Source organism: Sebastes umbrosus, chromosome 15 (genome assembly GCF_015220745.1).
Source record: "Sebastes umbrosus isolate fSebUmb1 chromosome 15, fSebUmb1.pri, whole genome shotgun sequence".
Taxonomy (NCBI): Eukaryota; Metazoa; Chordata; class Actinopteri; order Perciformes; family Sebastidae; genus Sebastes; species Sebastes umbrosus.
In genome coordinates this window covers 23,604,015-23,621,958 of record NC_051283.1, presented here as the reverse complement: position 1 = coordinate 23,621,958, position 17,944 = coordinate 23,604,015, and the positions used below count along the sequence as shown (strand labels likewise).

At 41.7% G+C, this 17,944-nt stretch overlaps 1 protein-coding gene across 1 annotated transcript in view; it reads right to left on the bottom strand.

Annotated features, from left to right (window-relative positions):
* LOC119502781 (dolichyl-diphosphooligosaccharide--protein glycosyltransferase subunit STT3B) overlaps positions 1–14,996 on the bottom strand; it is a 103,660-nt gene extending 88,664 nt beyond the window's left edge. The window contains exon 1 of the mRNA XM_037793980.1: positions 14,476–14,996. Within this exon, the coding sequence (XP_037649908.1) occupies positions 14,476–14,756 (281 nt within the window). The 5' untranslated portion in view covers positions 14,757–14,996. The remainder of the gene's footprint in view (positions 1–14,475) is intronic.
* Between the last annotated feature and the right edge of the window lie 2,948 nt (positions 14,997–17,944).

Below are 17,944 nucleotides of genomic sequence, written 5' to 3'. Positions count from 1 at the left end.
TTTATATGAAAATATACCTAATTTTTTAGTAAAATAAAGAAATTGTGAATTATTTTGGATTATCAAAGAGCAATTTTATTCACAAATAACAGAGAGAAAAAGAGCAAAACAACTTTATTTGCAAAGAACAGTCAACATTTATTTCCAAAACTCAACTTTTCGAAACATTAGCTTCTCAGAATAATTTCTGTTCATTTTGATCATAAAAACAGAATACAGAAAATACAAAAGAACCTTCCCTGTGTCATATATGCATCGCATTTTTGGCACCTGATGCCCGTTTTGAAATCACTCTTGCCAGGGCAGAATCTGCACCTCTTTCTTGTGGCCAATGGGTCAGGAAGAGCAGCTGGAAGAGGGGGGGCTGCTGCAGAGGTAGAGGGTGCATCCTGCTGCTGAACATCCACAACCAAGCTGGCAGAGGCTGACGTGCGGGGAAGAACCTGGCGTCGTTTGATGAGAGGTGTCACGAGTTCTCTCCCAAGCTCCTCTAAGAACAGCCTCCTCCTGTGGAACTTCCCCCGATTCCATGCCGGGTCAATCTCACTCTACAGCACAAAAGAGTTGTAGGCAGAACAAGTCGAGAAAGTTGAAAAAAGATCACCAGGGGCCAACGGGCTGTCATTATTTTACAAGTGTACACACTGGTAACACAAGAAACAAACAATACATCATTTGAAAATGTATACTTATTTTTTACACAAAAATGCATTGCATTGCACTTTGAATGAATGACAGTAAATATTTGATGAAGAAAAAGTGCAATACCTTGTCAAGGTTGTCGATCCCCTCTTTGTTCTTGTTGTAGTCCAGGATGATTTGGAGGCTTTTTTTCTTCCCCTGTGCTTACAGCAGTATCCCTGTGAAGACTGCTCATCAGAAGCACATTCTTTCTTTTTTGGGACATTAGGACACAAGAGTATGTGTCTCAGTGAAGGCAAACTTAGATGAGAATCGAGCCCTGTCTCTTGCCACTAGCAGTACAGCTGGAAGCTCCGCTTTATTCTTTCTCACTGTTCCCACCATGGTCGGCTTCTTCTTCAGCAGCTCCTGGCCAAGGGCATGGGATGTGAAGAAGTTGTCACATGTGATAGTTTGACCCCGGAGACCTTCTGTCATATCAAGCACCACACGCTTGCCCTGATTCTTTTCTGGCTGTCCATCAGCAGGTTTGCCAGTGTACACCTGCATGTTCCATGCATAGCTGGTCCTAGCATTGCATGCTGCCCAGATTTTTATGCCATATTTCCCTGGTTTACTTGGCATGTACTGTTTGAAGGCACAGCGACCTCTGAAGGGGACCAGGCGCTCATCCACGGTGACATCAGCGCCTGGGTTGTACAACAGCTGCAGGTGACACACCCACTTGTCCCATACAGCCTGAATGGCAGCAAGCTTGTCCCGTTGACGGCTTGCCGGTCTTGTGTCCCGATCATCAACTCAAATCACTCTCGTGATCATGTGGAACATCTTCAGTGGCATAGTAGCCCGAAAAAAATGCTCTGCCAGATTGAGCATGCCACAAACTAGCTGTAGCTTCCTTACTGGATCTGTATACACCAGCTAGAATCAATAGACCCAGATTATCTTATGGAACAAACGTGTAAGTATCATAAATGTTTGCCACAAAGCTTATTTTCTGAAAAATCCCATTGGCTTTTTGTCGAGGGAAACCCGGGCGATGCTAACTTCCTGGTTGGCCTACAAAAATACATCACCCTGTAGCACTGTATAGCAGGAATATCTTTAATTCCCAACACTTCTCTATTGGTGCAGGAGAAAACCAAAGCACCCAGAACAAACACATGTAATCCCAGGGGACAAGATGTTCACATAAAACTGAAGGGCGGGCAGTTGCACCAGAGTATATAAATATTCTAACAAGAGGAGATTCGGTATTGTGGAAGATTTACTGCGGCATCTACAAAACAGAGTGGTGGGAGAGGAAGGCAGGAGCCGTGTAACCCCTTTTAGGAAAATACAATAACATCATATGTGAGATTAGCTAGAAAAGCGCTGAAACATAAAAGCCTGAAAAAGACAATCATTTCATACAACAACGATTTGAAAACTAAATAACTGATTCAAAAGCATAAATACAAAAATATGCAAGAGGCTTACAGAAATCTTACCTTGAAATGAGAAAAAGGAATACCAATGAAGACATAACAGAATATACATGACAACGGAACACGAGGCATTTAAGAGGTGCCAAACTGATTGCTGGCCAATCATCTACCCAGGGAACCGGCCAATTGGCATATCGACACACACAGAACTAAGCAGGCAAATCTCAGTGTGAACCATGCAGCGGTAACTTCGTATAACAGATAACCAGCTCACTGAGAAGAGAACCCAAACGGCTAATTTGTTCCACAAAGCACCGCAGTGTGGTTAGAACTACCTGCTGACTTTCATAATAACTTCTGCTTTGGGATTTATTTGATTAAGCCAGCTCTTAGCTATCTACCTGGGTTTGCTGCTGATGCTTAACGGTGAATTCCTGGGAGTTTCTGCAACGTGTTGGAGGCTTTAAATTGAAAGGAGAAAAATGACTCAAGAATAAGCTGAGTTGAGCTATTTTAACTATTCCATAATGCTTTGGAGATGCTTTGAGCAGCTGATCTTATTAAATGGGCTGTGGTGTAAGTAGTCTATCAGCTACACAAGACATTCAATTTAACCCGAGGCCGAGGCTGACAAAATAGCAAATCAACCCTATCCTCCCTGCATGAAAAACATAAAGCACAAATATTACACATGAACACGCACACATACAAACAAACTGATGAGGCAGTTTTTGGAACAATGAATCTCTTTGGCTTCGCTGCCGAAACCTCCCTCAGATTGGATGCCTGGCAGGCATTCATTTCTTCTCTCCCCCTCCTACCATCCTACCGAACGCCGTTCCTCTCTCACTCCTCCTTTCTTCTCCTCTCTGTATGCAGGTGCGCTCGCCCACAGAGCTGCACGCTGACTCCTGTCAGTAAGAGGACATGATAAGCACAGATCCTCTCTGTTCCCTCTGCCCCACTTCCACCCCACACCATCCAGAGGGACATCAAGGACCACTTCAAAGCCAACGTGAAGGAGAAAAGGAAAACAGCCAGGCTGAGCCAATATTCAAGCATTGTCTGACCAACAATGATCTTCAGTAGCCACAGACAAAGTCACAAGACTGGCATAACAGGCGGATATTGGGTTTTCTCATGCAAGAATAACTCTTGTTTCCCCTGAGGAGAAGCCCTACTTCGGGGATGACTCCGCACATGCATCATCTACATCTGTTGGTCTTATGGCGCATTCACGCCAAGCGCGAGACAAACTTTCATGCAGTGCAATTACATACAAAGTCAATGCAAAGAGATGAATAGATGCGACAAACAAGCGGAAAATCAGCATTGAGATTCTCCTCCAGTTGTCACTGACATTGTTGAATCAGATACGGAGGAAAAAACAATTGTAGCTGTCTGTGGGCACCCAGAGCTACAATAGTACATCATATTTGTACAGAGACCGGACGAAATTCTGTGTGTAAACGTATGTGTACAAACCAATGTCTATGGTATAAACAACAACGTTGCTGCCATACTGACCAGCCACACACAGTTCTACTGATGTACAGAACAACCGCTATAGGAAAACACAAACGAGAAAGCGCTTGCACAGGCATTTAATAAGGAGTGCCGTCAATTACAGCGCTGCATTTGTTAAGCGGGACACGTCGCTCCTTCTGTTTTTTCCCAGTCGGATGGGTTCTGCAGGCTGGGTGGTCAAGGAACAACAATCACATCAAAGCGCTTGTGACAACACAGAACAAACAGCTTGACACACGCTGCATCAACCACGCATCTCTACTCTGCGTGACACACACACTAATGTACGAGTGTGTGTGTGCTTGAAGTTGTCCACTGTTTCCTGTAGCATTTTTCATGAGAACACAGGAAATAAATTTAGTTCTGCTTCCCAGGTTGTTTCTGGGCACACTCCAACATCAGTCCCAGTACAGGATACAGTATTAGACCAAAGGTTCTCCATTTTTGGCCGGACCGCAGAGGGCCAAGCCCAAAAAACGCAAAAGTAACTGACTGAGTGAAGAAGTTACACGATTGGTCGGCCAAGTGTTGGAGTTTCCTCATTGGCCATTGCTCTATCAAAATGAAAAGGTGGGGAACAGTCCTTTATGCAAATGAGCCCGTCCAACGCGACGCATCCGGCTCACGAAACTTAGACCAAGCTGTCAAACTAGGCGATCTAGTTCTGCAATGAAATGGGATTCAGCAGCGGCATAGCCTATTTCTCGCTTAAAATGTTTTCAGACGTAGATTTTGAGGGAATAACAGAGTTTTCGAGCAGGCCGCCATGTTGTTTCCAGTTTGAGACTGAGTGACTGAGTGATGAAGTTACACAATTGGTCGGCCGAGTGTTAGAGCAAAGGATATAGAAGCCAAGAGTCGTTTTACTATGTGTTGGCATTCAAATTGCGATAATGTGGAAACAGATAATAAAACACTACAACATGGGAATCTGTGGTAATTATTTAGGGATGGGTTGAACAGAAATCCAAACTACTGAAGCTCCAAATTGCTCTAGCTGAGAGGGAACTTTTTTCTGTTAATTGTGGGCGCATTGTGTGAAATAAGGTAAATTAAACAGTAATTTAATTAAACTGTGGAGGCCTACTGGTTAGGGAATGTGTACGGTATAGGAAACACTGCCATCTACATCCTGGATGTTGAGATGTAAGCATCAGGCTTGGGTGTAATCAGTTGCTTGTGTTGCACTGCTGCCATGTTTTAAAGTTATAGGAGTAGACGATCACACTCTTTAGCCTTCAATAAAGAGCGCAGGGCTGGAACACAATGTTTAACGCTGTCAGAGGACAATGCTCTTAAAATCTCATTAGCGAACGGCTGCCAAAACCAGCAAAAAAAGCCTGTGGTTGAGAAAAAGGTGGGGCAGACGACCAGCACAAGGTAATTCCAAATGAATTACAGCCATGCTGGCTACATTGTACTGGAGCTTATGCAAACAGCGTGTTGTGCTGAACCTCTGCCACCGCCACGTAATTAAATGTTAAATTAAACAAACACTTAAACTGGCTCCAAACACCCCGTGAAGCTTATAATGTGCGGGTGAGCACACAAACACAAATATTGCCCTGAATGCGCAGCAGAGGCAATTCATCACGCTAACAAATTGGGCTACCTCTCAGTGCCATTATCCTCCATCAAGGCATCTGTGGCTCGTGTGGCCTCCGGGCTGCTGACAAGCACCTCTTGTTAGGTGGCAATCTTGCCAACACTTTCAGAACAGGCCCCACCAAAATTGTCTGACAGGCAAATTGAGGGATAAAAACTGGGGCATCAGCTGCCTCAATTCAGTGTGAACGAATCTACTAATGCTTTTCACCTTTATACAGTATATTGCCCTTTGTTATAGTCCTGAACGGCATCATGGAATAGCTGACAAAAAGCTGAATGCACAACCTTTTGCACATATTTCACAGTCAAGACGGTAACCTCAGAATAGACTAAGCAGTCATATGAATTAGCACACCTTAAAGAAATAGTTTGGGTGTTTTGAAGTGGGGTTGTATGAAGTGCTTATCCATAGTCAGTGTATTACCTACAGCAGATGACAGTCGGCACGCCCCCAGTTTGGAGAAACAGACAGGAGTTACCGCATGGGAGCAAATCATTTACTGCTGTGGACGGGGCTGGCAGCCAAACGTATTTATGCCACCTAAGGCCGACCTAAAAAAAAACTCAATATCAGTTTAACGCTATATTTAGAATATCTTCACCACTTTATATTGCCGTCAGACAGCTATACAGTCTGTGTTTCCCATGGGGAACTGAAGCTGTTATCTACTCTCTCACCAAAGCAACCAGACTTCATTGAAAAAAAACTGTAATTTTAAAACACCGAGCACAGGAGCTGTTGGTCTACCGCTGCCATGTTCTGTTAGTTTGTTTGTGTTATTGTGTGACTTTGGTTAGTTTGGATTCACCACAACACAAAAAAGCTAACTGATCAAGGCAGCGGTAGACAAGCAACCCCCAAGGTAAAATTACAGGTTTTTTCAATGGAGTCTGGTGGCTTTGGCAAGAGCATAGATGGATACAACATCTTCAGTTCCGCGTCGGAAAGGGCTGTTTTTAGGTGGCTAAAATACGTTTTGCTGCTGGCCCCGTCCACAGTAGTACATTGCTTTGCTCCTGTGCCATCTGCTTCTTCAAGCTGGAGACGTGCCGAGTGTCATCTACTGTAGGTAATACACGGACTATGTATAAGTACCTCATACGACCCCACTTCAAAACACTGAAACTATCCTTTTAAGTACTGTTAGAAATCTAACTATATTCAAATTAAATGTTAACCTAGTCGTAAAAATAAAAAAAACAACTACTAAATCTGGTGTGAAATTGGGTTGTTTGTATGCCTTTCATTGTGCTAGCCTGTGGTGTCCCTGTGCCTGATCCTCATCTCAGCTCATCTCCACGCGCCCCAGGTGCCCTGGAAAAGATCTGTCGCTCTGTGCCGCAGCACACCTTGGATTCACAGACTCCCCTGCTATGCCTGACACTGGTCCGCTGGGAGGCCCGGCCTGGGAAATAGCACTTAATCATCAGGGGCTTGACATCAAGCCTCCTGACTTGAGGAGAAAGCAGTAAATAAAAAAAGTTCTGCAAGGGAGAATAAAACAAAAAAATGTGTTAGCCTGTTGTGATATGAGTTGCGTGCGAGGAGGCCTGGCCTGCAAGGCTGGAGTGGAGACAAAAGAGCCAGAGCCAAAATAGTCATTACCTTTGGCTCTGCTGTGAAATGGCTAATAAGTTGCCGTGGTAACTCCAATTTATTAAACAAAGAATAATGTAAGCCTAAGAAATGAGCCTATAATACCCGAGGATGGGCACTCGCTATGACTTTTTCTGCTGCAGGTAACTGGACACCGTCTGAACACTGAATATTTCATAAGCTGTTGGACAGCCAGTCGAGGGGTTTAGGTGGAGATCACAGCTCCAGCCAAGTGTCTGGTAGGGAGATCAATCCCGACTTATTCTCCATTTTCCCACACTTCTGCACTCGCTAACGTGTTGCTGTGCCAGCAGCCGCCGCTTCTGGTATGGCCTAATCTACTTTGAGATGGACGTCATGCTTGGTGTGTGAAAAAGACAGAAGGGAAGAGAAAAAGAAGAGAGGAAGGGGGGGACAACACACAATAGCTGCTTCTCCCTATTAATTTGGCTTGCTTTTCAAAAAAAAAAAGCTGAAGTGGTAACATCACTTGTGTGGATTTCATTTTCACAGCACTTAACAACTTTTACCAGTGAAAACTGTATTATAAAAAGGGGTCATAAACACTAAAACATCCTTTCAGAGGTGTTAACGGATATCAAAGTGTTGTTTGTGATGAGTTTGTGTACAAGGCATCTGTGAAAACTACTGACATTTCAGATGTTAAATCACACTTCTCTTGTTTTGGGATTAACAATCAAAAGCTGGCGAATAATATCACTGGATGTTTTACTTTGTGTCCTACATGAAATAATGTCACTGCCTCCAAAAAGCTCTGAGAATCTGTTCCATCTGTGGTGCTGTTAGCGCTGCCAGTTTTGCAGGTGTTCCCACCCAGATGATCAGGATATCAACAAAGACGATGAAAGTGGTTGTAATCATTTTCAGATTTGTGTTTCTGAAGAAAAATTCAAATCTGCTGCACCCAAATTTTGCAGAGCAAAAGAGGAGAGGCAGGTTAGAGAGAGCGCATGCAGACAAGCAGCAGGATCAGCTCAAAGAAAGAGCAGGAATAAGGCGACGTGTTCTGATCATTTTAGAGCGTCATTAGGCAGTTTTCCAATTGCTCTTGGGCTGAATCTTCTATTAACCTGGTGAAGCTGCTGTCGTGAGTGTGCACGCAGATGGCACACAAATGCTACAGGAGCAGATGGCACAAATACTACAATCCCGACTGTCTCTTACCTTAAACAGAACATAACCTTTTTAACTTAACAACTTCAAGATTTATATCTATTTCCAATCTGGCAACTGACAAAAACCCAGATTTCTGATTTGGCAGGTGTATGCATAAGCAATTTTGAACTGGAACCATACATAAAAGGGATTAAAAATGAGTTTCATGCAGTGAAGTAATTTGGGGGAAAGCTGCACTGGTATAACGATCAGTGCTTGGTACCGGCAGATACCCTGAGCTGAGGTATCTGAATATTGGGAGAGAAAAAAGTTGGATCACTGCATCTTTAGTTAAAGGTGCTAAGTGTGAGATTGGGAGCATTTCTATTGCGCACGGCTCTCAACATGGCGAAGGCTGTGCCGGCGGCTCGCAGCTAGCGGTGCCAACAGTGAAAACAATGGCAAAACTGCTGACAGAGCTAACAGTGTTAACTGATGTTTTTCGACAACAGCCGCTGCCGCCATTTTGGACAGAAAACATTTATTATATTTATAATGTTTTACTATATATTGTTCAACAATGGCCATTTTGGTAGAATATGACAACTGAATAGAAATAATTTTGTTTTACTTTTGTACACCACTTTTATTTTACATTTAACTGACATCTGGTAGTTGCTTTTAGTCCAAAATGGTAAAAGCGTAGCTTTGCTGCTGGGCGCTGATGTTGCAATGGAACGATCAATTGACTTTCACTTCTTTGCAATATATATTCTTTGGTGTTAACGTGAGAGAGGAACCGGAGGGTGGGTGCTACGCTTCCGCGCTGACGCCATCGGTCGGAACATCGTTATCAGCTGTAATCGCCGTTTGAGAGCAGTGCAGAGCGGCGGCCGTGAGCTAACCAGTGGGGCACGCTCACATGCACGAACATGCACAAAAAGGCATGCACGACCAGCCCAGCTGGTTACTCTGATTACAATACACACAGAGGGAGAGTGACTTCATTCTCAGCTCAGGTAGACATTACTCCTCTATATCTTTACATAGACAATAGTTGCTTGCTGCTATATTAATGCTCTAGGTATCATATATAGCCTTTAACATAAAAGGGATTAAAAATGAGTTTCGTGCAGTGAAGAATACAGAGTTAAAATTTTGTGACCAATAGCCTAAAACCTGCAGTATTCAATTCACAATCACGTGAAGCAGCAAAAACTAAGCAAATCTTCCTAACTGTGACCTGCACATGTTGTGTCTAATTGACTCATCATTTTAGCACCACATACGTCCCAACACACACCACTTAAGGCTTTAGTGGACTTGGCTACTAAAAGCTAACACCCTGTATGACACGCTGTGAGCATCCATCAAGACCTAGAACAAAGCTCCAGCCATGCAAAGCAGCAGCAGTTCTGATGCCGACCGGTCAAAGAGAGAGTGAGGATGCAAGTGTGTGAATTGTGAGAGTATATGTTCTGTGTGGCTATACCCAAGTATCCAACTCATTATGCTTGACAGATACGCTTCTTCTCCCCTGCCTCTGCTGTCAGAACGGACTCTATTGTCTGACATAACCAAGGTGGAAAAAAAAATTGCCTCTTTCCAAGGAAAGCTCCCCTCCCATACACACATGCATGTGCCTCACCATACAGCTGTCAGTCTAGTTACATTTTCCTTCCACTAACTCAATAAACAGGACGGAGAATTTGTTTAAAAGTCAACTCAGAGAGCAGGAACAAATGTTTCTCTTTTGAGGAACACCAATAGCAGTTTGCCAAATACAGGTACTTTAAAGAAAAGGGAACCATCCACTGACCTGTTGCAATTATAACAAATAAACAATTATATAACAAACATGAAAAATGTAAGCATTTAAACCATAAAAAAGATCCATTTCATCTTTCGTGGCAAGAGCGCCGTCATGTTGCAGTACTCTAGCCTGTGACGTCACACGGATAGTTGGCATTTTTCTTTTAAATGCTTACATTTGTCATGTTTGTTATATAATAGATCATGAGAGTGGAAATCCATTTAGTGAACCAGCTTAACTTGGTTGAGTGATTCACTTCCACTTTAAAGAAAAGGGAACCATCCACTGACTCGTTACTTTAAGAAGACTGAGCATTAATTTGAGGTTGGTTAAAGAAAGTGAAAATGCATTTGAAAGTCAGGTCACAACTTTCGAAAACTAATTGCTTTCATGAATGGAGAAGACAAACAAAATCTCACTTGAATGCCAACTAAACTAAAGCCCGTCTGGTCTTAAAATAATCAACAAATATTAGGAAACCAAAATGAGCAGCACAGCCAGATAACAGGCGACGAGTCATATCAGAGACTCGCCTACAAAATTGTGTTTGCATAGAACAAGCTTGACATTTCGGTGCTCGTAAATCCAATCTTCATTCCTCAAATTGCCAGCTTATTTAACGGAATGGTTAGCTGCAGATAATTTGAAGCTCTGCGCAGAGGAAAAAAAAAATCAATAACGGCATCCAGACGACAACAGCAGCAGCAGTAATCATGTGTGTCTGGGAGTGACGGGCCACTTCCAATCAGCACCCTGTGTGTGCCTGCGGTTGTAAAAGACATGTTTTCTTTTCTCAACATCAAAAAAGGTGAGGAAATTATAATATGTAATGCAACGTAATCATAAAAACCTGCTTTTTAGAGCAATACAGACCAATTTCGCTTCTGAGAGTCAACAGAATAAATCTTTGAATAATGTCCCATTTAGTATTCCTGACAAAAAACAGTACTCACAGAGGTCAGGTTTGTGTGTTAATGTATACAACAACCCCAGTGTTACGGATGCCACACACACTGAAAGATTCACAAGAGTGTTAACGAATGTAGGGCCGTGGTTCTGACCTCTCAGCAAGCTGATCAGGATTACTCATGGAGTCAAAAGATGACTGGAGGGGGTATGAATGTTGCAAGATTTATGAATAGTCCACTACAGATATATATCTGGTGTTAATCTCTGTTTTGACAAATGTGTTTTCCACAAAGTAATGATTATTTGCAATCTCTAGCTACTTCTAATTTGGGATGCACAATATGAGGAAAATATGTTGAATATTAGTATAACGATATTACTTGCCATAAATAAACAGATATTAAAGTGTGGTCAGTTCTGCCTTTCTGCTGCTTTCAGTACACTGCTGCTAAAATAGAATTGTTTGTACATTTTTTTTTTTAATTAAAGGATATTATTTCCAACATTCTTTCATTGAACAAATTGAACACAAAAGGCATTTATAAAAGTGCAGTTTTCTACTGATACTCTCTTTCAACTAACTCAAAAAAGTGCAATATTGCAGTCTTTCGCGATGTGTTTATCGCGCAAGTTGAAAACGCGATGACGATAAAGACAGCAACAAACTAGAGGCATTCAGAGGATGTATGGCTTTCCTAGGTAGATTGATAATGAGAGGGTTTCTAAGCAGTTTCCACAACAGAAATGCTCGCCATCCAATCGCCGAAAAATACAATTCTTACAGAAATCTTAAAATGTCAAAAGTTTTTTGATACCCAGCATTGCTTTTTTTTCCTATGTTGTTTCTCACGGTCTTGGTATCTTTATGTGGCATTTTTGACAGACTATTTATCATTTTTATCAACTCTCGAGTGGTAAAAAAATGGTTAAATTTAGCACCAAATGGTATCAACCCAAAAATTGCCGCAGCAACTTATGAGACATAATAGAGCATGGAAGTGGCAATCATATACTTCCATCATAATGTCCTTAGCCCTTAGACACTTTTGTAATTTATTTTAATAGACTAATTCATGTTTATTTCTGATTTATGACTAGAGGAACTTGACTGAGAGCAGCCTCTCAAATTAATCTTCAGGTTCCCAGCTTTCTAATGATGTACACCACTTCTATGGGACATATACTGCTGACCTGCTATCGCCCCCCAAAGACCCCCTAAAAAAAAAAGACAAAAATGGGTCTACTGTGGGTCTCAAAGGGTTAAACCCTTCTTTGTGGCTGAAATTCACCATTTTGCACATTTAAACCTGCAACAGTAAACTAGGCTCCATCAAAACATTTCTACATTTTCGAGGTCCCAGAGAATTTTTTCTCAGAACCAAATGTAGACTACTCATATAGCTGCAAGAGCTTTTAAACTCTTGAATATCAAAGAGCGCCTTTGCTTTCTTTTTTGTGACATGTTCCCAGAGAACTGTGCGGTTTTAACTGTGGAAATTGATGGCACTTTATAGCCTCGTACTGAGGCAAAACAGCTCCCAATTTCACAGTGAAGTGCAGAAAAAACGCCATAGGTAACTGTGTGACCACCACCCAGGGCGTTAATCGGATATATGACGGCTGTAAAGAAACAATTTGGGGTCTAATGAGTGTGTGACACTTGGGGGACTACTCATTAACAGTGCTGAGGTCAGGTTAGCGCAAATTCCGGTCTCAAAGCAGGATCAAGGTCCTCTGAACCGTGTGGACCCTCTCATAGCCCTTGGCTATGGAATGCAATCAAGTTATCAACATAATTGAAGAGGCAAGTGTCACCCTGAACAAGATGGAGCACCTGTCCTTGAAAATTAATAAATGAATGCATCAGTCAGTCAGTGCTGCCTGGCTGAATCCCACAGAGTATACGACATGCTCTGCAGCCAGGCGGACACTTTGTGAGCCCCATGTGACACCGTTACAAAGCGGAATAATCCTGCATTGTGATGACAGACATAACCAGACCGGATCAGTTGGCTTCCGGGGTATAAACGGTCTGCTGTTATCATGATTATTTTGGGCGAAAACCTGATTGTCCAGTGTGCACAATCTCCACGCACTCAGTAAATTGTGTTAAACTCTAAGAGAGAATCTATTCTAGCAGTAAAAATAATAATCCCAACTCAAAACAGTTCATTCTAATTGACTTTAGACTCCTGCAGGCCAGGAGAATGATAGCTTTGTCTTGGAGAAAAATGGATTTACCTTCAATACATGTATTGGTGAGGGATATGGCATCTTGTGTTGTACTGGAGAGACTTACATACATAACCAGAGGAAAAGCCTCAGAATTTGTAAAAGTGTGGAAACCTTTGTTGGAGTTTCTTGGACGTCAAGGGGCACAGCTGTGTGTTGCTGGGTGCTGCTGTTGAAATTGTTGTGTGGGTCTTATTTTTTATTTTCTTTGTTTTCTTTGTTAGATATGTGAAATGTCATGTCTCTCTTTCTTTGATAACTGTGGAAATTCTGACTAAACATTTCATTGTATAATTGAATTATTAATATTGTTAATCTGTCTGTATGTGTATATATGTAAAATCCAATCAAAAATATTGTTTAAATAATAATCCCCATATAAGCAACAACTACCATTTCAATTTCACCCATTGAGTATTCAATGAATTAAAGAGAAATCATGCATGTGTTCCACACGTTTTCCCCCCACACAACCTAAACAAAATTTGCACCTGCAGCTGGAGGAGCCTCCACACACACGGTTCATCTGCAGCTATCATTACGGTTAGGTGAATGATAAACAACATGAACAGTGGTAAAACCGGACCAGCTAGCTCCTTGTCACTCGGTCCACCACATTTCAATAATGTCACGGAGCTTCAGACAAGACTACACACATCAAGGCCACTGACCTCTCTCATTCAAAGTGTTTTATCCCAAAGACACCAGAGAGGAAAAAGCCCTGTCGCAAGTCATTATGGGAAAACACTTTTGAATGTCTAAACAGTGAGTTAGTTAGCTTTAAAACTGTGTTCAAAACATTCATGCTGACTTTTAAAAGAGGAGAAATAACACAGTTCATCTTTTTAAAATGACCCCCTGCTGGAGCTTTTCTGGGACATCAATATATTTGTCTTTCATTGTCAACTACAAGTTAACAACCTGACCCCAACACACAAAACAAACCTTAGCTTTAAGTTATGTTATATGTAAATATGTGCAGTCTATAAAGTGGAGGATGTATAGTGTAAAGTAAGTGTATATAGGATGTATAATGTAAAGTAAGTGTATATAGGATGTATAGTGTAAAGTAAGTGTATATAGGATGTATAGTGTAAAGTAAGTGTATATAGGATGTATAATGTAAAGTAAGTGTATATAGGATGTATAGTGTAAAGTAAGTGTATATAGGATGTATAATGTAAAGTAAGTGTATATAGGATGTATAGTGTAAAGTGTGCCAGTGGTTAGAGTCCACGATGGTTGCATAGATAGATAGATAGATAGATAGATAGATAGATAGATAGAAACGTTATTGATCCCGAGGGAAATTCAAGTTTCCAGCACCACAGTTCCATAGTGCAAAAACATGTTAGTTAAAAAAAGTGCATGTTTAAAGTTCTTAAAGTCTTCATAGTTCAATGTTTAGCTTAAAGCTGTGTTCAAAACATTCATGCTGACTTTTAAAGAGTACAAATAACACAGTTCATCTTTTTAAAATGACCCCCTGCTGGAGCTTTTCTGGACATCAATATCTCTGTCTTCCTTTGTCAACTACAAGTTAACAACCTGACCCCGACACACACAAAACAAACAACGTTAGCTTTAAGTTAGCTTCTTCTTACCATGGATCAAACTCGTGGATGATGCTCTCGAACCGGATCACCGCGAAAAGTCTGGAGCTGAACCCGGCCAGGCAGGCCAGGAAAAGGATACTAAAGGAGAGTAAAGACTGCCACCCGGCCGGCTGTGTCAGTCCACCAGACAGGCCTCCTGCTCCTTTACCACCTCCACCACCTCCCGCGGCGGCGCTGGGTCGGCTGCTCCCGCCGTGCACCGAGGAGCCTCCGGCGGCGTTGGTGGACGCTTTGTGCTGCTTGTCGCTGGCTGCGTGGTGCTCCGCCATTTCTGCGTGTCAGTTGGGGTTTTGCAACGGTCTTCCCTCCTCCTTTCCACCGCTCTCCCGTGTCTCCCACCCTCCGTAAACTCCCGTAGTTTGTACCCGCTCTCCTTCTGAGTCTCCCGGGTATATATATGTGTATATTTTTAATTCAAGTACTCCGTTACATCCCGAAACAGCACACTCATGCGCCACATAACCGAGCCGCGAGCCGAGTCTGCAACGGTCGAATCCGCTTCACGATTGAACGCCGGTTGGAAAGGGAGGCGGGAGGGGATGCGGAGGGGGCGGGGTGTAGGGAAGCTATCTCGACCAATCACACATCGACAGGTACGAAGGGGCGGGGCTTCACGTGTTTAAGCCAATCAGGGCGCAGAACTTGATTTAACAGACAGTTGAGTCCCCCAATAGAAACACATTTATATTATAGCAGCCACTGATTGAAATGAGGATTATCCCCTCTGTTATATGAAGATTGAGTCATTCTGGTTGCCCCTGCTATAAATACAACCCTTATTACAAGGTTTTAAAGTTGGCTTTTTTTTTTTAAAGCCGAATTAGTCACTTTTCAAAGAGAATAACAAAAGAAGAGATAATCTATAAAATCTATATAAAATCTATAGGCAAGGCAAGGCAGCTTTATTTGTATAGCACATTTCAGCAACAGGGCAATTCAAAGTGCTTTACATAAACATACAAGAACATTGCGACAAAGTGCAAAAGAACATTAAGACATAATTAAAACAGTTATAAAAGCATAAAAAAATTAAAATAAAAGCTAGGATAGAAGCTAAAATAGAGTATAACACACAAGAGTAAAAGCTCTAGTGCAGTATATAAGATCATTATCTGGTTTAATAAAAGGCAGCAGCAAACAGGAACGTTTTAAGATTTGATTTAAAAGAACTCAGAGTTGGAGTTGGTCCTGCAGGTTTCTGGGAGCTTGTTCCAAATATTTGGTGCATAAAAACTGAACGCTGCTTCTGCATGTTTAGTTCTGACTCTGGGAACACTAAGCAGACCTGATCCAGATGGCCTGAGAGGTCTGGATGGTTCATAACAGAGCAGAAGATCAGAAATGTATTTTACCCCTAAACCCTAAATCTATAGGCAGGTGTGTGTGAAGATAAATGTTCTCAGTGAGTGCAATATTTCTGTTGCCCTTGGATGTTCTGGACTGGGTGGTGGTGGAGTGGTAATAAAGATTGATGTCTCTCATCATTATTATGTCCCCCAGCAAAGACAAGAACACAGCATTCATCATTCTCTTAAAACTCAGGATGTACTTTCTTTCACAACTTCCCCCCGGAGCCTTGAAAGCCTATAATAAGACACCTTTTTTTTTTTGAACATTTCAAATAAATGCTCAAGTTTTTTGATTGATAGTATACATTCATTTTGCGCTCGCACTGTTTCATATAACAATGAGACAGAGGCAGGAAGTGTTATTGATTTATCTGAGATGTGATTCAGTCCAAAAGGGAGCGAACAAAAGTTGACAAAAAATATACTTTTTCTCATCTCCTCTAACATTTGTTGCATATAATGCTTCTCTATGTGAACCTATCCTGCTGCAAAGTGCTTCATCTTACACTGGAGCGTTGCACAATCAGAGGAGCCCTGCTTCTAAACAAGCTGCAATGTAATATAATCACTGACCTCCAAAATCATAAATTCAAATTATGCATTCATTGTGTTTATGTATCGCCTGTGATTTCAATACCCATCACTTTGGGTAATTTATGGGGATGTTTAAACGGATGCTGCACACACAGGCAATAACTACTCACTACTCATCCGAGTATCTTGGTTTTAAAGTGGCAGTAAGCAGAATGTTATTGGCATCATTGGGCAAAAAATCCATAATAATCTTTCAGCATATTGTAATTCAAGTGTTCTGAGAGATAACTAGACTTCTGCACCTCCTCATGGCTCTGTTTTCAGGCTTTAAAAAATCCCGTGACGGGAGACTTTGGCCAATCACAGGTCATTTCAGAGAGAGACAGCGTTCCTATTGGCTGTTCATTCAAAGGAGGCAGCTATCAATCACTTGTAAACTCCAATCAAACGGTGAAACTAGGGAGCACTGATCAAATATGAATCAATATTCTGTTATGTAATGCATATTTCTCACATAAAATGTTTTCAGAAACATCTTGTAGTGTACTGTTTAGCTGTAAGATGAGAAAGTTTGCTCCGGCTGGTGGGCAGGGCTTGGTATTTCCTCAACTGTTTTCAACATGGCTGCCGGGTCACAAACGTTCTCATTTTACAGCTAAACAGTACACTACAAGATGTTTCTGAAAACATTTTACACGAGAAATAGGCATTACAGTAACAGAATATTGATTCATATTTGATCAGCTTTGCCTAGTTTGACCGTTTGATCGGAGTTTGCGAGTGACTGACAGCTGCTCAGAGACGGCAAGGCTCCAGATCAGCTCTGATTGGTTGTTTTCCTCCGGTCTGTGAAATCTTGCAGATGCCGTTAGGAGCACCGGAGGACACCGGAGAAAACAGAGGCACATGTTTTTTTTCAGATTACCTGTCAGGATATAGTGACCGTTTTATAAAAATAACTTTTTCTAATCATATTTGCTCCATTTCTACCCACTGCTGCTTTAAACAATGTCCTTCTTAATCAAAATTCTAATTATGCATTCATTGTATTTATGTATTGCCCCTGATTTCAATACCCATCGCTTTGGGTAATTTATTGGAATGTTTAAACGGATGCTGCACACTCAGTCAATAACTACCCACCAGAGCATCTTGGTTTTAAAAGCGAATGTGTGCTTTTCTGTTTACAATATAAAACAAGTTGTTATGTCCAACTTTCAGCACCCTTGATTTGAGAATAGCCCATTTGCTACTTTGAATACTTCACAAATTGGCCCAAATTCCCCATCCTGACTTTGCATCAGCAATGTTTACAGCTACCCTGTCAAACATAAGATCATGATTTAAAAAAAAAAAAAAAAAAAATGCAAATGAAATATTCATGTAGAAGAATTGGACTGAAGTTTGAGCCGGCTTAGCACAGCTGTGCATTGAGGCTATCTTCTGACAAGACGAAGAGGAGATAAGAGGGAGATGAGAACGCAGCGTCGGGGAGACGGGGAGAAGATGGAAAGCCGATAATAAAGGAGAGTAAAAGGATGATTATGGAAATTGATGGGGGTCATCACGGAGAG